This window comes from Hibiscus syriacus, unplaced genomic scaffold (genome assembly GCF_006381635.1).
Source record: "Hibiscus syriacus cultivar Baekdansim isolate YM2019G1 unplaced genomic scaffold, ASM638163v2 tig00110556_pilon, whole genome shotgun sequence".
Taxonomy (NCBI): Eukaryota; Viridiplantae; Streptophyta; class Magnoliopsida; order Malvales; family Malvaceae; genus Hibiscus; species Hibiscus syriacus.
In genome coordinates this window covers 5,323,202-5,348,168 of record NW_024062779.1, presented here as the reverse complement: position 1 = coordinate 5,348,168, position 24,967 = coordinate 5,323,202, and the positions used below count along the sequence as shown (strand labels likewise).

Sequence of the window (24,967 nt, the reverse complement as noted above, 5' to 3'; positions counted from 1 at the left end):
GTTGGTTTTCCCTTTATTTTAGAATTTTTGTGTGCAACTTTTTAAATAATTTATATTGTTAGATATATTTTTTTCAAATGTTTAAATTTATATATTTATGATATAATTTCTTTTTGTTAATATAATAACACATTTAATCTTTAATATTCATATATTCTATATTTTTATTATATTAATTATGATTCTAAATAAATAAATAAAAATCTCTACATTTATAAAATTTATCAAATTGCCTCCTCCATTATAATCAACGCCCTCGCCAACTGCCATTAACTATCGCCGAGCACTACACAGCCCCAATTGTCACCATATATTTGGGTCTTCACTCCCAGACTCATCATTGCCCCAACACAACCATGAAGGGGAGCCTGGTACCAAATTATTGGTACTATAATAGGAGGTGTCGGAAAAGCAACTGTAATGGATTTCCGAGGCAGACCAAATTGTTGGTGGCACTGGCAGTAGGTTTCGATGAGAAAATTATTTCTAGTTAAAAGTAAAATCATTGTATTTTCAGCTGTTCCTCTAATAAAATTCTATTAGGGTGCGTTTGGTTCACGGAATGTAAAATTATCAGTGGAAATAAAAGATTATCAGAGAATAGGATTACTGAAAATGTTGTATTTTGTGTTTGGTTGGTTTAGCAAGAATGTAAGATTACCGTGTTTGGTTAAAGGAATAAAAGATTATTAGAATGTATATTTGACCAAATTGTACTTATTATATATTTGTATAATATTATAAATTGTAAAATATTTATATATATTCTTTAAAAAATTAAATTCATAATATTTATATAATTTATTTTACAAAATTAAAAATATAAAAAAGGTTTAATGAAAGGGTAAATTTTTTTAACCTCTGAACTTCATATAAAATTTTAATTATAGATTTTTTTTTGTAAATCTAAAATAATTTAAGGATAAATTTGTAATTTAACCTTCGTAGAATTTTTATTATTCAATGACAAAAGAATGATATTTTTGAAAAAAAATAAAAATTTAAGGGCATTTTAATCCAAAACGCCGGTAATGTTACAATACCTAAGGGAAGGGAGGTAATGACATTCCCGGTAATATACCCCAAAAAATCTACTATTGGTAATAAAACATTACCGGGAATGAGATTCCCAACCAACCAAACATGGGAATGTAGAATTCCCATCTCATGAGAATCCCACAATCCTTGAACCAAACACTCTCTTAGTAAATCAACTGTAGAAATGTACAGGGAAACAAATACACATGCTACTCAATATTTGGTTTTTAGGAGTAGGATGTTAGATTTTAGAATGAGAAAATAACCCCAGTGACCAAAAATCTCATATAATATACGATTTTAACCAACTTTTTTCGGATTTGCCAAAATGACCAACAAAATCGCAATACGATCGCTAATTCGCAACGCGATCTCCATTATCGCAAATTCGCGTTGCATTTCGCGTTGCGATGGTCTACAGTATCGTTGTGATTTTCCCAATTCGCAATGCGAATAAGTAAATCGCAACGCGAATTGGGAAAATTGCAATGCGATACTGACTATCGCAATGCGATATTTACTATCGCAATGCGATAATACAAAATCGCAACGAGATACTGACTTTCGCAACGCGATTCTGAATTTCGCAACGCGATTTACATAGCACCATTCGTATTAACGCGTATTTTTTTTTCAAATTCCAAACACGAATTTTTTCTTAATAAATCGGAAACTGAACCGTCCACAGTAATCGCAACTCAAAACCTCAAACCCAAAATCACAACACTCAGTCCCATCTCCATCTCTCACTCTCTACGGCGAAATCCGTCCCCATCTCCGAAGATTTCCGTCCCCATCGCCGGCGAAATCCCTCACAACCATTCACAGTCAAAAATCCCTCACAATCATTCAGAAATGGAAAATCAACCTCCGAGGGTTAGTTTTGTTTTATTTTTATTTTGAAATTTTTGCATTATTTTAGGTTTTTCATAATGAGATTGATGATAAGTTTAATGGTAATTTCAATAATAGATTAATCATTTCACTTAGATTTCTTATTAAATTCATTCGATTGCTGCCAATACTGCTAAACTGTTTAGCCTGTGAAGTTAGTATTTGTCTTTGTTTTGTCTTTTGGTTGAAGTAATTCAGAAGAAGAATAGTTTCGAGAATGAAAATCGCAACGCTGAAATAACTATCGCAACGAGATAATCGCAACGCGAAACCAAAATCGCATTGCGATTTTCATTTCGCGTTGCGATTTTCATTTCGCGTTGCGATTTTCATTTCGCGTTGCGATTCTCTCGTTGCGATAGTCATTTCGCGTTGCGATTCTCTCGTTACGATAGTTATTTCCGCGTTGCGATTCTCATTATCTCGTTGCGATTTTCATTTCAACCAAAAGACAAAACAGTGTTGCAAATTTTAGTTTCAAGAATAAACTACTATTTATGTTTATTGTTTTTGGTATATCTTGACAGTGTAGTTTTTGGTATATCTAACTTGGTATGTTTATTGTTTTTGTAGAAATTTTTTTCGGCTTCATTGACATTAAGGAATAAAGTTAGCCTAGCCACTACAATTGTTTTGAAGCTTTCACCTGCACAAAGAAAATTGTTTGAGGAAACCTGCTTCGGGCCATGGCTGAGAGTACAACATCCGGGTGGAGATGCTAATTTGACCCATTTGTGGCTTCAGACCATGACTAGCGATCTACCCGACAGTATACAACGTGGTGAGGAAGAGATATGGTTTCATTTTCCACCGGCGTATACTTGTTTTGGGCGGAAGGAGTTCTGCTTAATCACTAGTCTACGATTCGGACACGATGATGTAGGCCGGTACACTCGTCATATCACCTGCCCATCATGGTTATCCAGGGTTTTTCCTGATGAGTCAATAGAGAAGTTGAACTTACACGTCGACGACATGAAGAAATTATTTAATAAGAAAGATGATTTTACTCGGATGAATGACGTCGATGTTGTCCGAGTATGCCTTCTACTACTTTTGTATACCGACTTTTTAGGCAGAGAGGCCAGACAACCTATTACTCAGGAGCTAATATTATTGGTAGAGGATCTAAATGCATGAAATTTGTTTCCGTGGGGTTCGTATATATGGAAAGCTACCTGGACTAAATAGTCGTATGCCTTTGATGACCGCAAAAGTTTGCGGGGCGATGGGTCGAAATACACTTTGTCAGGCTTTGTTTGGGCCTTTAAGGTAAGAATTTCTATATAATGTATTCAAAATTATAATTAATTATTTAACAATTACTAATGTTTGTTATTATATTGTTTGTAGATTTGGATATTCGAGGCCTTTCCCGCCATGAAGACATATGCAATAAAAACTTCAAATGATATTCCCAGGGCTATTTCCTGGAAGAGGAAACGTCTGTTGGATTGGGAAGACTTAATACCATATGCGACAATAAATAATGTAAGTTAACACAAATACTATCATATATAAACAAGTTATTAATAGTAGACGTTTAACTTTGTTTGAGTTTTTATATTTTTAGGAGGCCAACATTCCATTAATGAGACTGACACCCACGGAGGCTGAGCTTGCCACTGATTGGTGGCAAGCTAGTCAGCGTTTTCTTGATGGCACGAATGATGAGCAGCCTCCACTTCCTCCACTTCGAGAGCCATCACCTCACCCAGAGCCATCACCTGATCGACCCGACTATACACCTCTACAACGAGAGCCATCACCTATCCCGTCACATCATTGAGCCTCTTCTCCACCATCACCTCATGATAGGCGACCGGCAAAGATGCCACGACTTCTATCTCCCTGTTCTCCACCTCCACGGGATAAGTCAAGGGAGTTACGTGATGAGGTCAATGCCTTGCGTGAGGAGATCGGTACTCTACGCGATAACGATGGTGCATGGCGTGTGGAGGTGTCTACTTTACGTGGTGAGGTTGCCGCTCTACGTGAGATGGTAGTATCGTTGCAGAATGAGGTTCATACTATACGCAACGAGGTAAGTTTAAGATTTTCCATATTTAACTTGATGATAAATTTACTCGTAATTTCACTTAATTTAACCATTTCACTTAGATTGCTTAGTAAATTTATTCGGTTGCTGCCAATACTGCTAAACTGTTTATTAACACTGTGAAGTTAGTATTTGTCTTTTTGTTTTGTCTTTTGGTTGAAGTAAATTTATTCGGTTGCTGCCAATTTTGCTAAACTGTGTATTCTTTAACACTGTGAAGTTAGTATTTGTCTTTGTTTTGTCTTTTGGTTGAAAGTTTGAAATATATTTGTCTTTGTTTTCACTGTTTATATATCATGTCTGTTTATTTACTGATATTTGTATTTAATAATTTAGCGGACCGATAAGGTGGATGCTTTACGTCGGGTTTTTCTTGCACGACAGAGTTCACGCATCAGACGGCGTGCACGTGCTATTAAGTCTTCGTATACCCCAATAGTGCGAGACACCGCAAGAAGAAGCCCGACTCGCCTGTCATCCCTCAAGAGTCCACTCCTATCGTTGAAGAGGCCCCTATCATTCCTCGAGAGTCCCCTCCTACCGTTCAAGAGGCCACTGTCATCGTTGAAGAGGTCCCTCCCACCATTCAAGAGCCCGATTCACATGGCGTCATATGTAGGATTCTTGAGAAACCCTCTGACGTGCCGGACATGATGGATTCAAGTTGGCTCTCGTATGAGTTACCGGCCAGTACCATACCGGTATCTGAAGTGGAGAGGAAATAACTACCGGACACAATTCTAGATAACACCCTTTGGGCTAAGACCGCAGTTGATTTTTATCTACATGAGCGAAGTCATGGGTGTTTCACTGACATATGCAAGCTCAACGATGATATCTATTTGTTGCTTGATCGGTCTTGGTGGGGCGTATTATTAGGGGTCGAAGACAATGGCTATTTCGATGGAGGGGTAAGTCTTATATTTTTCTTATATTTTAATTTGATTATTTTTTTTGTAAATTTATGTAAGTTACTAATATATGTCTTTTTTTGTAAAACAACATATCGATGCGTGGGTGTCACGTCTTCTAATAATTATGAAACTTAAGGAAAATAAAAGAAATACACGATATACAATTATGCCGACGTCTTTTAACGTCGTTCACTTGAAGAATCAACGAGATGAACCATTTGCGTTGGGCAATGGACAAGCTAAACTTTATCTTGCATGGTGGGAGGTCGATAAGGTTAGTGTTTATTTTAGATTGAGTTTAAAGGTATTCATAAATAAGTGCGCAAATGAATGAATTATTACTTATGATTGCAGGTGTTTATCCCTGTTTTGGAACGTAACCATTGGCTTCTCGTCGAGCTTCAGATCCCATCCCTTAAGGCAATAGTATATGAAATCATGATAAATTACATATCATTGGCTGATTTAAGAGATATTATTAAGGGATGGAGCTCTTATTTGGCTAAATTCTTGGATGCGATAAATTATTGGACTCGTTCTGGAAACAAGAAGCCAAAGAAGCTCAATATTACAGTTAGCAGAGACGAGACCGCACCACAACAAACGAAAGGACCCAGAGGGGATTGTGGTCCTCTCGTATGCTTGGCGTTGGACCGTTTGATCACAGGAAGTATAAAGTATCTACCTCCCACTGATATAGATAGAGCTGCAGTAGGCTTGTGGTTTCAACATTATATGGCTAGATCGATATATACGAGACGCTGCCTACCTACATCCGCGTTATAAAAATGTCCATAAACAATTGGTATGTTTATAGGCTTGTGGTTTGAAAATGTTTGGTTAAGTACCTAGAATTCAATAATTTGCTGTTTGTAGGTTTTAGATGTGTAGAAAGTGTTGTTTGAGCAAATGTTTGGTTTATGCAGGTTAATCTCAAAAGTGAGCTGCGTGAAAATGATGTATGGCTGCAAAAGTTGATTCAATAGTAGAAATATTATTTTCTCTAAGAATTATTGCTTATTTTTTTATTGTTTAATTGATTTGTAAAAGGTGATTTGTAAAAGTTGATTTGTTTAATTGATGTTAACATAATTCTTATTTGTGCTTGTTTAATTGATTGAAATGTAATGGTTGATTTTGTTGATTTCAATCTGCATTATGTTGAAGGCAAAAAGTACTATCGCAATGCGAAATGAAAATCGCAACGCGAAATGAAAATCGCAACGAGAGAATCGCAACGCGAAATAAAAATCGCAACGAGAGAATCGCAACGCGAAATTAAATTCGCGTTGCGATTTTAATTTCGCATTGCGATTCCCTCGTTGCGATTTTCATTTCGCATTACAAAATTAGCGTTGCGATTTTCATTTCGCATTGCGATTCTCTCGTTGCGATTTTCATTTCGCATTGCGATAGTAATTTCCGCGTTGCGATAGACATTAAGATGATTGCCTATTAAGTGATAACAACTGAACATATCATAGTAATTTTCAAACTCAAGTTACTAATATATGCCTAACTGAAAATGTTAAAAGTTCGCACATAAAATCTACATAATACAACGTTTGCATTTAAAAATCACCTAAGTTAACAGTCCCAAAAGGTGAAGCAAGTTGTGATTGGGATTTTAAAGATGATTGCGATTTTGATTGCCTTTTTCTTGACACCATATGAGCTTTGGATTTTGATGATGATCCATATTTTGGTAGAGGAAAAGATGATTGTGATGGCACTGGTGATCTACATGTCAACCTTGTATGACCACTTTCCTTACACCGACTACATGTCGATCTCTTCTTCTCTTCACCCTTAGACGGTATACGATCGTGACTTTTTGGTCGGCCAGGTAGCCTTCTGTCCATGGCTGGTGGCAAAACTGTTTGTAAGTCATCTGGTATGTCACACTCAGAAGGATGTGGAATAGGGTAGACAATCTCGGCATAAGTCTGTCGATATACTTCTATAGTGTAGCAATCCATAGCGTATGTGCTTGAATCATCTTGGTTTAGATGAAGAGCAACTTTTATAACATGGCCACACGGATAACCAGATGTTTGCCATTTCATACAACTACACGTCCTTGCATTTAGATCGACAAGCCCATTTAAGTTATTATCCAGTACTTCAAACAAAGTGTTTGAACATGGTTCAACTCTCCATGACGTTGACTTCACAACACGTTTCGTTATCTTTTTTTCAGTCCATGGTGTAACACGATGTTCCAATGTTCCTGTAAATTTAAATAAATAATACTTAGTAAAATATATGATAAGTTACGAATTCAAAGAAATAATACTTGCATGGTTTCTTTTCTTGTAGTACCACTGTTGAATAGAGGCTCGAAAAAACTCCATTAACATAGTAATGGGTAATTTCCGGGAATGACGACTTAGAGCGTTGATTGATTCTGCACTATTAGACGTCATGAAACCATATCTTGCTCCAAGTTGATGTACTCTTGACCATCTTTCAAACCCGACAAAGCTATCTTCAAGTCTTCATTTGTATCAAAACAATCATCTTTCTTGATACGAATAACTTTTGTGTAACAATCAACTACTTTCTTTACCAACTCTTCTTCCGGTATCTGAAGTAATTCTGGCATATTCCAGTTATACTCCCTTGGCATTTTCTTTTCTTCGGGGACTTTTTCTTCTTCTTTTTCTTCTTCAGGATTATATGAATTACAGAATGGATGTTCAACATGTTCATTCACAGCCTCCACTTCCTCCTCATTATCATCAACAACATCTTCATCGGCAACGGTTGTTTCATCATCAAAATTCGGGTATTGACCAATATCAAAATCATTACACACAGGGTCTGTTTCTTCTTTTGAAACATCATCAAAATTCGAGTATTGACCAATATCAAAGTCCGGGTATTGACCAAGATCAAATTTCGAATACTGACTAGTACTCACAATTTTTTCTCTTGGCTCATCATCGTCTAATTGGTCAATACGAAAACCGGAATTTGGTGCTGAAAGTTGATTGGGATTTGGATTAGAGAAAGGTTGTGGGTTTTGAGAAAAACTTAGTTGATTACTACCCGCTACTGACCCAACAATACTACTTCTAGGTTCAACAACATACAATGTAACATCATCACTTGAAACACTAATGTAAGCAATGAATCGTTCAACATCTTCATTGTCGGTTAACAAATAAACTTTATCATTCCTCTGATAAGATAGCCTAAATCCACTTAGGGGCTCTAAATTCAATTTCTTTGAAACACGTAACATTAGAGTTTCATAAGTTAACTTTTTTAATGACAGTTTTAGTTGAAGATTCATGGGTAAAGGCATATATTGTAAAACACCATGAACATTCTCCCATGACCCTCCAAAACACAAATCTATCCAAACATGATCAACATTAGATGATTTCATGGTTGTAAATTAATTTACTAAACAAACGAGCTGCGAAACTAAGACCTGTTGTCGGATGGGGAAGGATGTAGGAACGGATATAGAAACGGATGTCGCCGGAGAGAGTGATAGATGGAGATGGAATGAGTTGCGATTTAGGTTATGAGTTGTTGCTTCTGCGTAGATATATACACAAAAAATTTGTGTTGCGAAACTAAAACCTATTGCGAACTTTGAAAATCGCATTGCGATTCTGTATTATCTCGTTGCGAAAGTAAGTATCGCGTTGCGATTTTCCTAATTCGCAATGCGAATTTGGAAAATCGCAATGCGATACTGACTATCGCAACGAGATTCTGACTTTCGCAACGAGATTCTGAAAATCGCAATTATCTTCAAAATCCCAATCACAACCGGCTTCACCTTTTGGGACTGTTAACTTAGGTGATTTTTAAATGGAAACGTTGTATTATGTGTATTTTATGTGTGCACTTTTAACATTTTCAGTTAGGCATGTATTAGTAACTTGAGTTTGAACATTGCTATGATCTGTTCAGTTGTTATCACTTATTAGACATTCATTTGACTATCGCAACGGGGAAATCGCAATGCGAAAATGGCTATCGCAACGCGAAACTGGCTATCGCAATTCGAAATGAAAAATCGCAATGCGAAACTGACTATCGTTGCGATAGTTAGTTTCGTGTTGCGATAGTCTGTTTTACCTTCAACATAATGCATATTGAAAATCAACAAATCAACTATTACATTCCAATCAATTAAACAAGCACAAATAAGAATTATGTACACATCAATTAAACAAATCAACATTTACAAATCATCTTTTATAAATCAATTAAACAATCAAAAAATAATAATAATTCTTATTTCTTCATAAATAATTGAATCAATGAATCAACAACTTTGTGAGCCCGTACATCCATTTCACGCAGCTCACTTAAGGATTAACCTGCAGAAACCAAACATTTGCTCAAACAAGACTTCCTACACATCTAAAACCTACAAACAGTAAATTATTGAATTCTAGGTACTTAACCAAAGATTTTCAAACCAAAAGGAGTATATATGTTAACAAAACTTGCATTTGACTTACCAATTAACAATGGACACTTTCATAAGGCGGATGCAGGTAGGCAGCGTCTCGAATATATTGTTCTAGCCATATAATGCCGAAACCACAAGCCTACTGTAGCTCTATCTCTATCGGTGGGAGGTAGAAACTCTGTGATTCCCGTCGTCAAACGCGCCAAGCACAAGCATACGAGAGGACCACAATCCCCTCTGGCTCCCGGCGATTGTTGTGGCGCGGTCTCGTCTCTGACAACTGTGACATTGAACTTCTTTGGCTTCTTGTGTCCAGAATGAGTCCAATAATTAATCACATCCAAGAATTTAGCCAAATGAGAGCTCCATCTCTTGATCATATCTCTCAAATCAGACAGTGATATGTAATTTATCATGCTGTCATACACTATTATCTTCAGGGATGGGAGCTGAAATTGGACGAGAAGCCAATGACGACGTTCTAAAATAGGGATAAACACCTGTAATCATAAGTAATAATTCATTTATTTGCGCACTTATTTATGAACACCTTTAAAAAATTTAAAAAATAAACACTAACCGTATCGACCTCCCACCATGCAGGATAAAGTTTAGCTTGTCCGTTGCCCAACGAAAATGATTCATCTCGTTGATTCTTCAAGTGAACTGCGTGAAAAGCCGCCGGCATTATTGTATATCGCAATTTTTTTTTATTTTTCCTAAGCTTCCTTATTATTAGTAGACGTGACACCCACGCATCGATATGCTGTTTTACAAAAAAATACATATATTAGTGAATTACATTAATTTTTAAAAAAATTAATCAAAATCATATATAAGACAAATATAATACTTACCTCCCCATCGAAATAGCCACTGTCTTCAACCCCTAATAGCACACCCCACCAAGACCGATCAAGCAACAAAAACATTTCATCGTTGAGTTTGCTTATGTCAGTGTAACACCCTTGGCTCCGCTCATGTAGATAAAAATCAACTGCGGTCTTAGCCCAAAGGGTATTATCCACAATTGTTTCTGGTAGTTGTCTCCTCTCCACTTCAGATATCGGAAGGGTACTAGCCGGTAACTCATACGAGAGCCAACTCTCATCCATCATGTCCGGAATCGGTGGGGGTTTCTCAATACTTCGATATATTACCCCATGTGAATCGGGCTCTGGAATGGTGGGAGGGACCTCTTCAACGATGACAGTGGCCTCTTGAACGGTCGGGGGGGACTCTTGAGGGAGGATAGGGGCCTCTTGAACGATTAGAAGGGACTCTTGAGGGATGACAGGTGAGTCGGGCTTCTTCTTGCGGAGTCTTCGCACCATTGGGGTGAACGGAGACGTAATAGCACGTCCACGCCGTCTGATGCGTGAACTCCGTCGTGCAAGGAAAACCCGACGTAAAGCATCCACCTTATCGGGTCGCTAAAAAAAATTAATACATAAATCAGTAAATAAACAGACATGATATTAAACAAAGACAAATATGTTTCAAACTAGCATTGTATTCACCCAAGTCATTATTCTATCATAGTTCACAAAATGCTCAGATAACATTCCAGAAGTAAGCACTTATATAAACATTTAAAAGGACAACATATATAAACATTCCAGAAGAAGAATAGTTTACTTTCGCAGCACGAAACTTAAAATCGCAACGCGAAAATGACTATCGCAACGCGGAAATGGCTATCGCAATGCGAAATGAAAATCGCAACGACAAAATCGCAATGCGAAATGAAAATCGCAACGGCAAAATCGCAATGCGAAATGAAATCGCAACGACAAAATCGCAACGCGAAACACAAATCGCATTGCGATTTTCATTTCGCGTTGCGATTTTGTCGTTGCGATTTTGTCGTTGCGATTTTCATTTCCATTGCAATAGCCATTTCCGCGTTGCGATAGTCATTTTCGTGTTGCGAAAGTAAACTATTTTTCTTATGCAAATTGAAACTTGAATGGATTGCATTACTTCAACGAAAAGACAAAAACAAAACCAAAAACAAATACTAACAAAAATAGTTTAGCAGTATTGGCAGCAATCGAATGAATTACGAGTATGAAAAATCTTAAACTTACCTCGTTGCGTAGAGTATGAACCTCATTCTGCAACGATGCTACCATCTCACGTAGAGCGGCTACATCACCGCGTAATGTAGACACCTCAACACGCCATGCACCATCGTCTTTGCGTAAAGTACCGACCTCCTCACGCAAGGCATTGACCTCATCACGTAACTCCCCTAACTCATCCCGTTGAGGTGGAGAACAGGGAGATAAACGTCGTGGCATCTTTGCCGGTCGCCTATCTTGCGGTGATGGTGGAGAAGAGGCTCGATGATGTGACAGAATAGGTGATGGCTGTCGTTGTGGAGGTGTATAGTCGGGTCGATCAGATGATGGCTCTGGGTGAGGTGATAGCTCTGGGCGAGGTGATGGCTCCTGAAATGGAGGCTGCTCATCAACCGTTCCATAAAAAAAACGCTTACTAGCTTACCACCAATCAGTGGCAAGCTCAGCTTCCGTGGGTGTCAGCCTCTGTAGAGGAGTGTTGGCCTCCTAACAATATAAAAGCTCAAACAAAGTTAAACGTGTACTAGTAATAACTTGTTTATAAATATATGGTAGTATTTATGTTAACTTACATTATTTATTGTCGTATACCGTAGTAAATCTTCCCATTGCAAGGTCCGTTTCCTCTTCCAGGAAATAGCCCTGGGAATATCATTTGAAGTTTTTATTGCATATGTCTTCATGGCGGGAAAGGCCTCAAATATCCAAATCTACAAACAATATAATAACAAACATTAGTAATTGTTAAATAATTACTTATAATTTTGGAAACATTATATAAAAATTCTTACCTTAAAGGCCCAAATAAAGCCTGTCAAAGTGTATTTGGAACCATCGCCATGCAAACTTTTTCGATCATCCAAGGCAGACGATAACTTATTCCATGTAGCTTTCCATAAATACGAGCCCCACGGAAACAAGTTCCACGCATTTAGGTCTTCTACCAATTTGATTAGATCATATGGAATAGGTTGTCTGGCCTCTCTGCCTAAAAAGCCGGCATGCAAAAGAATTAAAAGGCATACTCGGACAACGTCGACGTCATCCATCCGAGTAAAACCATCTTTCTTATTCAACAATCTTGTCAGGTCTTCTACGTGTAGATTCGGCCTCTCCAGCTCAAGATAAACCCGGGATAGCCATGATGGGCGGGTAATGTGTCTAGTGTACCGACCTACATCATCGTGTCCGAAGCGTAGACCGGTGATTAAGCAAAACTCCTCCCGCCCAAAACACGTATATGCCGCTGGAAAATCAAACCATATCTCTTCATCACGACGTTGTATAGTTTCTGGTAGATCGCTAGTCATGGTTTGAAGAAACAGGTGTGTCAACATCGCATCTCCACCGGGATGTTGTACTTTCAGCCATGGCCCGAAGCATGTATCCTCAAACATTTTTCTTTGTGCAGGTGAAAGCTTCGACGCAATTGTTTTGGCCAGGCTGACTTTATTTCTTAAGGTCAATTGAGCCGAATAAAAGTTCTACAAAAACAATAAACATACTAAGTTAGATATACCAAAAACTACACTGTGAAGATATACCAAAAACAATAATAAACATAAAGAGTAGTAGTTTATTCTTCAAACTTAAATTTGCAACACTGTGAATTTCGTATTTGTCTTTGTTTTTTGGTTGAAGTAATGCAATTCATTCAAGTTTCAATTTGCAGAAGAAGAATAGTTTCTGAAAATGAAAATCGCAACACGAAAATGACTATCGCAACGCGAATTTGACTATCGCAACGCGAAACTAAAATCGCGTTGCGATTTGCATTTCGCGCTACGATTCTCGGTTGATTTAATAAGCAATCTAAGTGAAATGGTTAATCTATTATTGAAATTACCAGTAAACTTATCATCAATTTCAATATGAAAAACCTAATAATAATGCAAAAATTTCAAAAAGAAAATAATTAAAAAAACTAACCCTCGTTGGTTGATTTGGTTGATTTTCCATTTCTGATTGTGAGGGTGGCTCTGAGAGATGGAGATAGACGGATTTCGCCGGAGATGGAGACGGATTTCGTCGGAGATGGGTGAGAGAGTGAGAGATGGAGATGGGACTGAGTTGTGATTTTAGGTTTTAGGTTATGAGTTGCGATTACGGGATATACTGTGGACGGTTCAGTGTTCCAATATATTAATATTCGTGTTTGGAATTTAAAAATAAAATACTTGGCCAGGATACTAATGGCGCTTTGAAAATCGCATTGCGATTATGTATTATCGCGTTGCGAAAGTCAAAATCGCGTTGCGAAAGTCAGTATCTCGTTGCGATTTTGTATTATCGGATTGCGATAGTAAATATCGCATTGCGATAGTCAGTATCGCATTGCGATTTTCCCAATTCACGTTGCGATTTACTTATTCGCATTGCGAATTGGGAAAATCGCAACGATACTGTAGACCATCGCAATGCGATTTTCAACTATCGCAACGCGAAATGCAACGCGAATTTGCGATAATGGAGATCGCGTTGCGAATTAGCGATCGCATTGCGATTTTGTTGGTCATTTTGGCAAATCCGGAAAAAATTGGTTAAAATCGTATATTATATGTGATTTTTGATCACTGAGGTTATTTTCTCTTTTAGAATTGATTTTTAATCTTAAACAGTAAGAACGAACAAGGGTGTAATAGTAAATAGAAACAACAGATATTGGGGGGGGGGGGGAATTAGGAGCCGTTTATTCTTCAACATACGTTTCAGAGAGATGCATGCATCCATGCCTAAAAGCCGTTACAGCCATTACGCATTACCTCTTGTTATCGATTCAAAAAGATCTGGGGTCGGACATTCGAACCATGATAATTTTCGGGTTCCTTGTTTCCACTCGATCAATCTTTGTAGCTATTCGCTTTCTATCTATTTTGATAAAACATTGAAGGGAAAAAAAGGGCAAAAGCTCACCCCCAATCCTTCTTATCAGGTCACAATTCATCCTTCGTATTCGCACTTCTGCTCTTGTCGCTCTCCTTGGTTTCGTGATCCGAAGCTGGTTCGTCTTTTGGAGTTGAAAATGGTTTTTGGAGCTTAAAAGGGATCGAAGCATGTTTCTTGAGGAACTTGTAATATGCCACCACTGAGCGTTCAGCGTTCACCTTTATCTGCTCAAGTCCACCATTCAAACATTTTCACTTGAAGGATATGTCAAAGGTGGATGAATACAAGCAGAATTGCATATAGTTCTTACAGGATCAGAACTCTTGTTTCCTGCCGGGAAGAACAGAATCGTGGGGAACCCCGCTTTCTGCAAAAATAAACAACTTCTTACTATGATGTCTCATTCCAGGGTTAGCATTTGCGTCTTATCCCTTTTCGTTAAACAGGTTATTGCTTTAATCGTTCACACCACTTCTTACTATGATGTCTCATTCCAGGCTTAGCATTTGCGTCTTATCCCTTTTCATTAAACAGGTTATTGCTTTAATCGTTCAGACTGATTCAAATTTTACCCTTGCTCTGGGATGTTCATTTGTTGTCCCATCCATTTTGGCAATAACCAGAGAGTCGATTCCTTTAAGATGTTTGGCAAGCTTGTTGTATATTGGCTCCAGTGATCGGCAATGGCCACACCAAGGTGCATAGATCTGGTATTTGGAGCATTCATCAACAGAATAAGCTCATGTCAAGAAAGATTTAAATAACCTGGCATTTTCATATCGGACAAGAACAATACTTCCAGAAGGACATCCTTGGACTCGTCTAAAACAATTTCGTTGAAGCTATTGGCAACCACTACTTTCACATCTTCATCATTCTGTGTCAGATAGAATTTTTGGGAAGTTAGATTAAAGTCAACTTTGACCAGGTAAATCACACTAAAAGGAATATGCTTACAGTTTCGGGGATTGTGTCAGACTTATAGAAAGGTTTAAGCCTGTCTTCTAAAAACTCATCTGCAAAAGCCTACAGAAAGGTAGAAACACTGAAGTATACTCAAAACCTTTGCCTCTTACAAGTTTATTGAAAGACATAAGCAGCATCAAACAACCAAAATAAAGCAGTGAGAGAGAGAGAGAGGACCTTAATGTTATCCAAAGTTACATCTCCGTCCATGGCAAACTTCCTAGCATCTGTTCCAGAGTATGCAAGGATCTGCGTGATAAATGAACTGTGATTATCAAATTTGATGCGAATTAAGTATACAAGTACAACAAATCTACTCCCACCCACCCCACATCTTCCACCCGAAGAAAATAAAACAAACTAGCAGATCAAAAAGGATTAGAGCGACTTACTCTGGGACCATCTCCACTGACACCAAAAAAGTTTGCAACAGGTCTTCCGGTATCTTCATTATCCACTTGCACGTAAATAGAAATAAGCTGCAAGAAGTTCACAAGAGAATACTTGGTAACTACTCTTGAAGTCCTCATCAAAGGGAGTACACAAGTCTTGGGAAATATTATCATCAGTTTATTGGATACCAGTTTTTTATAGACAATTTGGAATTACCTTTCCCTTGAAAAGTTTTGCTGCTTCTTGGAATATTGGGATGAACTTTTCAGAAATGTTTAATGTGGCAAACAACAACAGCTTACAACCAAAAAATTACACATAAATTCTAGGAATGTGTCATTCAAAAATTCACAATTATGAGGGAAAGCAAAAATATACAACATGCATACGTGATTCTTAATTGAGCTTTCAAAAATTGAAGGAGCATTATCCCTGTTAAATGTCGTGACCAAAGGAAGCTTGTTGGAAATTACAAACTCAGATATTGCCGTCTTGACAAACTGACCATCTACAACATTAAAAAATAATGTATATGTAAGTTACTCAAAGCAATCGGGATCAAGATTCCAATCAGTATTACATATGTCAAGAAACTAACCAAAGTGGTTTATTTTTTCAGCCTCCCTTTTAACCAAGACCAAAGTTGGGCGTTTAACTTGAGGCTCAATGTGAAAATGCTTTGCGACATCAGGATTCACAGTTTGATAGACGCTGATATCATCCAAGAGTTTTGAAGCGGCAGCAAGCTCGTCACTCTCGGGACCCTGTTGTCATCATAGTATGCCAAATCTGAATTACAATGACACAAAGACTCCATAACCTTATAATTCACAAAAGTATGATTTCAAATCAAAGAATGGTGATTGAACCAGCAGGTATAACACACAACAAACTCAAGTAAACCTAATGGTAAAAAACTACTATATACACTACAAAAAATTTTAATAAACCATACCACCAAAGAGTTCAAGTAGCCCAAGACAACTATAGATCGAGAAGTCAAAATGCGTCCAGCATCGTCCAGGTTAGTAACGTTGAATACACCCGGTTCTATATTCTTCTTAATCCAGGTCAAGATCGCCTCCCTGAATTGTCAATGAACAACACTATTGGCCACTTCCATTTAGAAAAACAATTTAAATCTCCCATTAGACAAAGATAATTATTAATTACATTAAGAAATTAGAAATAAACAGGATTATAAAGTATAAACTAACTAGTAAATTTTCTGAACTATACATGTGATTAACCAAAAGCAAACTGCCTCATAATTCAATTTCCTTATTATAAATAAAAATGAGATAGCTAATCGAAAGCAAGTGATCCTGAATCTGTTTTTGTGTACATACTTGTTCTGAGCAGCAGGATAAGGCTTATGCTCTCCATCGACGAAAAGTTAGACAGTGGGGAATCCCTGCACATCGTACTTTTCTGCCGGGTCATCCTCCTCCGTGGCATCCACTTTGGCCAGCACAACTCCTTCTCCTTTCAAATCCGTCGCCGCCGCGGCATATTCCGGAGCAAACGCTTGGGAATGCCCGCACCAAGGCGCGTAAAAATCAACCATCACGTACTTATTATTCCCTATGAAATTACTAAAGTTTCCTTCCGTCAAAACGACTACGTCCTTTTCGTCGAATACAGGGATTTTGTACGTATCCGGATCGAGGTCGTGCGAATCTTGTCAAAACGACTACGTCCTTTTCGTCGAATACAGGGATTTTGTACGTATCCGGATCGAGGTCGTGTGAATCTTGTTCGTTCTCGGATTCTTCGCTTTCACCATTTTCGTCCACATCGCTGGGGAATCGATCATCGTCTGAATCACTCAAATCAGGGATCGAAGCAGAGTCGACGCTTTTGCCTTCAATTTCTTCAAGGAAACGGAGATCGTTATCGTCTTCTACGTCGTTCGTAGTGATGCAAGGCATGACAATTGACAATAGGATGAAGGAAATGATGGAGAGAACTAAAAAACACCGAAACCACGTCATTTTCCTGAAAGGGAAATTCAGGTGAGATCAGAGAAAGTGCAGAGATCTGAGTAGAATTTATAGCACGAAATGGAAGTGCACATAAACTACATCGATTTTCCGATTTTCAGTTTGCCTTAATTGTCGTGGTGACGTGAGACAATATTAAAAATATCTAAAATAAATATTTAAAAAATAAATTAATAGACACGTAATAATTCTTTTTTGGCATAACATATGCTAATTCTTAGTGTATTAAAAATGATGCTAACTTTGGGATGGATTTATAATTTTAAAAGTTCGAAAATGTTATGATTTATTTATGTTTTTAAATATATTTTTTCATATTATATATTACATGCTATGTTATTCATTATTTTTCTGTTCTAAAGGATGAATTAAGAGCCTATTCGATTACATATTCCTCAATTCGTATTCTCCGAATCTCTCCTTCTGGCCTCTGGGGGTTGAGTAAAGTCTTGCATGTTGTTTGTAATGAACCAGGCGTACTTCGCTAGTGTATCTGCTAATCTATAATATATTGCTGCTCCTTGTTAAAATCTTAAGATATACTTAATTGAAAAAAAGTTAAACATAAAATACTCATAAAAGTAGAACAATAACAATGAAATTTTTTTGAACAGGTGATTGATTATGATTGATTAATCAATCACAATAAATTACTTGATTCACTTTTCCTTATCTTTCTGGATCGAAAGTTCAGTTGCAAACTTAAGAGAACATAATTCATCGCTAGAAAGTTGAATCGTCGCGACTAATCAAGATGACACTTATTATCTATCTTGTTGATCTTTCTTGTTTTGAACAATCAAATTGGTTGGATACACGATTTGCATTCATATATAGTTTTCACACGATGTTTGGTTTTGTAGTCTTTTAATGTTTGATCTCTTGTTATATTTTGTTTGTAGATGAAATCAGATCTGTTCGTGTATATCTTTTGTTCTTTTTTTGTGTGAGGTTTTCACTTTCTTTTTTCTTATATGATCTCAATGGGATAGTTTCATGCGTTATTATAAAAAAAATGTTGTAATTATATGTTTATTTTGCGAATTTGATTATAATTTTTGTTGTAATTTTGATATTTTCTCTTTTTAATTAAATTAACTATTTTTATTATAAAAAAATTAGGAAGTGCTATGTTTGTAATAATTTATTAATTAGCACGAAGTAAATGATCTCAGTTGTAAAGGAATTGTTATTATTCCTTGAGGTACCGAGTTCGAGCATAAGGAATATCAAGAGAGCATTTAATGTCAAATGGTTGAAAGTTATATTTGAATATATATTGCCTCGTACTTACTCTAGATTAATAAAAAAATATTAATTAAATGAGCCATTTGTAAGTTTATAAATTTATTTTCCCTATTTACAAACATACTAATAGTTGAGTGATATATCTTGTATTTTTCACTAAAACTAAAAAGTTGTTTTAAGTATACAACCCGATGCCAAACCCTCTGTTTCGGTTTCACTTCATTTTCTTTCCGTCTTCTCTGCATTTCCCCTGTCTTCTCCCTTCACTTTGGGTAAATTTTGCCTACCTTTTGTTTCTTTATTCTCTTTGAATTGTTTGATTTATTTTGTATTAGTTTTCAGATTTCTAATTCAATGCCCTAATTTAGCTCCCTCAATTTCAGTTTTGTTTTGCTTGCAAAAATACCTTTTTAATTTTCAATGAATACTGTCTGATTTGTATATACCTCGGTGGTGGTGGTGTATCGTATACATTTTCTGTTTTTAGATCTTTTTGTTTTACTTTTCCTTTTATTAAAATTTCTCATTTTTGTTTATGTCTTTGGCGTTTTCGTTGATCTTGACTATAGGTCATTTTACTCGTTTAAGTTTTATCATGTTTCTCTTGATTGACCTTACACAAATTCAAACCCTAGTGTGATTTGATTTCAAGGCTTTGGTTTCCTTTGAGTGATAAATGTTGCTGTTTTGTTCTTAACGTAGATTTATGAAGGATTAATATGGAATAATTAAATGGGGATGTGTATTATTACTAGGGAAAGTTTTGGTAGATTTTATCGTTCTTTTTGGTTCATTATACTTAAATTCTAGTAAACAGAGGAACCGGAATTAACTGAAAGCTGAGAAGCAGTAGATTGAACAAAGTAAAAAAGAGAGGAAAAGATGCATTCTTTCTGGTACAGATTGAATGGCCTTCTTACATTTTCGGTGACAATCCTGGCTATAATGTGTGCCATCGCATCTCTCTCGGACAACCTCAACACTCCTTCTCCCTCTGCAGAAATTCAGGTCTATCTTCACTCACATGTGCATATTTGGCGAGGTGTTTATATCAATCTTTCTCGTATACCCTTTTGGATTCTTTTGTTATTTTATCTCTGATTTCTATTTTTTGGGTGTGACTGTAGGTTATGAACATAAATTGGTTCCAGAAGCAGCCGCAGGGGAATGATGAGGTAGTATTGTTTTCATTACCCTATTTTCATTTGTAATGTCGATTCTTGTCACATACTAAGTGTTTGATATTGTCACTGCTTGCCAAGGGACATCATATTCCTGTCCCACGCCCCCTTTCATTTAATCTATTCATTTGCTTAGTGTTCTCTTATTTTTCAGCTGCAGTTCTAAGTAAATGCTTTTGACTTGTATAGGTGAGCCTGACAATGAATATATCGGCTGATTTGCAATCATTGTTTACATGGAACACAAAACAGGTTTGCTTCTTCTGCGAAATCTATGTTTTACATTTTTAGAACTTCATTTCATTTGCTTTGTCCGTTATATATATTATCAGTGCATGAGATTATCTTTCTCACAATGGACTTCGGGAAGAATTTAATTCTGATGTATTTGAATGCTTTCAATTTTATGTGGCTGTGATATTTGTAGACCTCCCTTTTCTGTCAGTTCTTTTCTCACAATCATTCATCGTCTTGAAGCTGATTTTAAATACCATCTCCTTGCTGATCCACAGCTTTTCATATTTGTAGCAGCCGAGTACGAAACCCCAAAGAATTCTTTGAATCAGGTGAGGTTAAGTCCCTCTGGCTGCCTTACCTCCTTTTTTATTTTTTTGTGGCTGAAATAATTTGTCGTTGTCTTACTTGAAAATCTGTTAGCTCCTTGAATATTTATTCGCATGGTATTTTGTAGGTGTCCCTTTGGGATGCTATAATACCTGCCAAAGAGCATGCAAAGTTTTGGATCCACACCTCAAACAAGTATCGTTTTGTTGATCAGGTATGCGCATAATGACGAAGTAGCTTGCTTGTTATTCATATAGATCTAAACAAGTTTATTAGTGCTTTCATGCAATTGAGAATTTAATTTTTTTCTTTAACCATTGCTTATCTAGGGAAACTATCTCCGTGGCAAAGAATTCAACTTGACATTGCATTGGCATGTCATGCCTAAGACCGGGAAGATGTTTGCAGACAAAATTGTCCTGACCGGCTATAGTTTTCCGGAGGAATATAGATGAGGTTTTCTTGACGTATGTTTTGAGGTTACTCGAAGTTAAGCTGTCTCAGTGTGTGGGATATTATAGCTCAGCTTAATCATAGAAGTTGAGATTTAGTCTCCTTTAGATTGGCACATTAAACGTCATTTGAACAAGAAAGTTTGAAACATTGACACTTCAATACTTTATGTTTGAGAAAATTTAGGAAATGGGTATTTCTCAACCTTTTTTTAACATATTTAGGCTTTTGGTTTGCCAAACTTTTGAATTCAAAGCCCCGAATCAAATTATTCTTTAACTTGAAGTAAGAAAGAAGGTTCCAAAGAGTTCCTAATAGAAAATAAGATAAAATCAAATGTACGACTTTGATTTGTTTAATTTCTTTCCCACAATTCTTTTACAAAATCAATTTGTTTATAATGAGATTGGCGCTACTGTCAGTAAACTCAATAGAAGAATGATAACTACAAATGCATGGGCGGAGCTTATTTATCGCTCACCTGTGTTACAGCCCCAATCTCCTTGCCTGGTTCGAATTGCAAACCACCAATTTGTCTCGAATTTGTCCAAGCTCTCCAACGATACTTCTCATGGATGGTCGTCTGGGTGAAGTGATAGAAATTTAAAGAAAATACGGTGAAAAACAGCTATTCAAGTATGTTTAAAAAGGGAGCTTACAATGAAACAAGTCGATAACAATTTACATATGCCCATTGCCCTAACCACCAGAGACCAGACAATTGAGCACTGATTTCTTCCAAAGAAACGGACAGAAGCTGATGAATGAATTATAAGAGTAGGTGTTGCCATTTTTCTTAATACGTGAAGCCGAGGAAAATCAAAGAGAAGAATGTTTGACGCATTCCCTCCCTTATGATTTGGTCGTTTGTAAAATTTTTTCGGATTTTTTATTTGACGTTTGGTGATGGTTACGTCCTATTAATATTAAATCTCCATTACGGTCTAATTACAATAGTCAATCGAACATATCAAATCCGACATATAGTTTTATTCAAATTCAATTACTTGATACCATTTAAAATATATATTTAAAAAAACAAAATAATGTATGCTATTTACCCGGTCGTGTATATATATATATATATATGTATGTATGTATGTAGCCACATAATCATGTTTTTACCCGAGAAAAAAGCCTAATGGATCTCAGCCAATTTAAATTTGGGCTTTACATTTCATGGTGTTGGACTTTAGAAAAGGAAAAAGGGTAAATTACACGACTTCTCACTCTATTTTAATCCCTCTCCTATGTTTTTCACTGAACTTTCAATGTTTCTAATTTTCTCACTGTATTTTACAGATTGAATAATTTTGCTCACTCAGTCGTTAAATTTTTAACGGCGTTATGATGTAGCACATGAATCAAAATGATGTCATTTTGAAAAACTCAAATATACTCTAAAACGACGTCGTTTTGGTAAGTAAATATAAAATAGAGTAAAGTTTGATGACTCATGGTGTAATTTACCCTTTTTCCTTCTCTTCTCCATTTTCTCTTCGTCGGCCACCGCGTCATTTTCATTTCGGCCATCGTCGACCACTGTAGATGGTGGTCGTTCAATCCCCAAATGGGATAGATCAGTTCATCTCGACCCCCTGATTTCAGATCTAGTGGTTGTTTCACCGAAAAAGATCCCAAAACTCTTGAATTTGGACTGAAACATTTCGGTTTCCTCACTTTCAATCTCAAATTCGTGGACTTTTAAGCAAATTCCGACAAAGTGGAGTCAAATTCGAACTCTCGACGTCGAGGCGAAGCGACCCATCACATTTTGGGACCAAACGACCACCATCTATGGCGGTTGACGGTGGCATCCGACAACCTTCTATTTTTATTTCATTTTTAATTAGTTTATATTAAATAATAATAAAAATAGCCGTTAGAGATAAAACGGGAGGTGAACAAAATAAATAAATTTGTAAAGTTCAATGAGCAAAATATGAGAGAATAAAGTAGAGTGAGGAACGGTGTAATTTACCGAAAGAAAAAAGGTTTAATAAAGAAAGTACAGCTCAGAATTTGAATTCCGCAGCCAAATTTTTTCACAATGATCAGCGTTCTCGCTCAGGTTCCCAATACAAGAAGAAAATGACAAAAGGCTTAATATCTTCCTAATTATTGTTATATTTTCTCAATTGCGATATTTAATGAAAATACAGGAGCGTTTGCTTGGTGCCGCGCTCGGAACCGCGTTGACAGGGATCGTGGTATTTGAGCAACGGAAATGCATCTACGAATCGATTCCAGATCATCAATCTCAACTGGCTGCTCAATCGCAGGTCCTATTTTATTTTATTTCTAGCGTTGAATTTTCTGTTTTACTTTTCCATATGAAACCCTTGAAAAAGCAGCAGACAGATTGAAGTTCTTATAATTACTAAAAAAGAAAATCAAGTTTTGTGCTTATTTTTGTAAATTAGTTTTAAGAAAATCAAGTTTCTAGCGTTGAATTCATAACAATTGAAATTACTGTGCAACTGCTAGTTGCTGTTAATGCCTGTCTCCATCGCAATCCATTACACAATAAGGATGCAACATGAATACATAAAAAAACATGGTTTAGAATATGAAAAATTAAAGAACACACAAAACCTTTAACAATGAAGCAAAGTTTAGGCCAAACCACAAGTGATGATTACTGCACATACTAGAGGAAAATATTGGGCGGCTCAAATGAGAATCAAGGTCGGAATAAGTACGTGATTCTTAAGCTTTACCATCACAAGACACTTCTTGTGTATGTTCTACATTCAAAACTTGGCAACAGAATCTGACAAGTTAAACATTCATTAAGAAACCAACCACTAAACAGACCATGAAACACAGAATTCTTAGCCACAACATCCCAAAATAGACATTCAAAGAATCTCAACATAAAGAAAGGAGCTAAAAGTATGGCAAATTGATAACCAGAAGACCAATATGATTGACTTCCTTCAGCATTCAACAACTGAAACTCAAAAAGTATGGGACATTTTCCATCAAACAAAAAAAAAAAAAAAAACTATAAAACTCGCATTTTCAAATCATTTCTTACTTACCAAGTTAAGGCTTTTCATTCACTTCATATGTACGAAGCACAAGACTGTCATTTAAAAGTAGACAATATAAGCTGAAGGAACATAGATAAACAAAATCAAACAACGAATCCATAATACTTGAAATTATCTAAATTAAACTTCAAAAAAAATCTGAATTAAATATTCGCAAGTTTTTCAAAATCTCAAAATAGAACAGTTTTCATAACGACAAACACGATGATAATCGTAAGAACGAAAAGGACAAACTTTTTCACTCCAAAGGAACATCAACATCTCCGTCATCAATCTCCTGCTGTAAATCCTTAGGATCTTTCCCATCAACCGTACACCCAACGGAAACACACGTGCAAGTATCTCCTTCACCGTCCCTCTCAAATCCTTAGCCATCGACCTCGGTCTCATAATCTTAGCAATTTCAATGACATCATCAAGACTGATGTTCCCGTTATGCTTGATGTTCTTGGTCTTCTTCCTATCCCTCTCCGGTTCCTTCAATGCCTTGATAACAAGAGCCGCCGCCGCCGGGACCACTGTGACTTTAGCCTGACGGTTCTGGACGGTGAGTTTGACAGTTACGCGGAGACCCTTCCAGTCCTTGGCGGTTTCTTTGGCGATGTCTTCACCGATCTTTTTGGGAGAGAGACCCAGGGGACCCATTTTTGGAGCAAGAGAACTGGCTGCTCCTACCTCGCCCCCGGTGACGCGGACGAAGACGTCGACGACTTGGGTTGGGTCGAACTTAGCGGCATTTTTGGGTTTTTTCTTCGATGGAGGAGGAAAAGTTGGCTAGGGTTTCCAGAGA

General features: G+C 36.8%; 1 protein-coding gene, 1 long non-coding RNA gene and 2 pseudogenes across 5 annotated transcripts; 2 read left to right on the top strand and 2 right to left on the bottom strand.

Moving 5' to 3' along the window:
* Positions 1–24,967, bottom strand: part of LOC120131721 — a 27,268-nt pseudogene extending 2,301 nt beyond the window's left edge.
* LOC120131724 lies at positions 8,468–23,441 on the top strand. Its single transcript, XR_005516948.1, has 3 exons — positions 8,468–8,481; positions 23,136–23,192; positions 23,284–23,441. It is a non-coding gene; the product is annotated as an uncharacterized LOC120131724 (long non-coding RNA).
* On the bottom strand, positions 14,361–17,733 carry LOC120131722 (annotated as a pseudogene).
* On the top strand, positions 19,102–21,428 carry LOC120131720 (signal peptidase complex subunit 3B-like). Of its 4 annotated transcripts, none has more exons than XR_005516947.1 (8): positions 19,102–19,195; positions 19,741–19,931; positions 20,051–20,098; positions 20,294–20,356; positions 20,617–20,670; positions 20,796–20,882; positions 20,998–21,214; positions 21,263–21,428. XR_005516947.1 is itself a non-coding variant. In XM_039148647.1 (8 exons), the coding sequence occupies exons 2-7, from the start codon at positions 19,806–19,808 to the stop codon at positions 21,121–21,123; spliced, it is 504 nt and encodes a 167-aa protein (XP_039004578.1). In that variant the 5' UTR covers positions 19,102–19,195; positions 19,741–19,805; the 3' UTR covers positions 21,124–21,140; positions 21,190–21,428. The 4 variants fall into 4 exon arrangements, 3 of the variants coding, with proteins under 3 accessions (XP_039004578.1, XP_039004579.1, XP_039004577.1); XM_039148647.1 differs by having other exon boundaries at positions 20,998–21,140; positions 21,190–21,428; XM_039148648.1 differs by having other exon boundaries at positions 19,102–19,194; positions 20,998–21,428.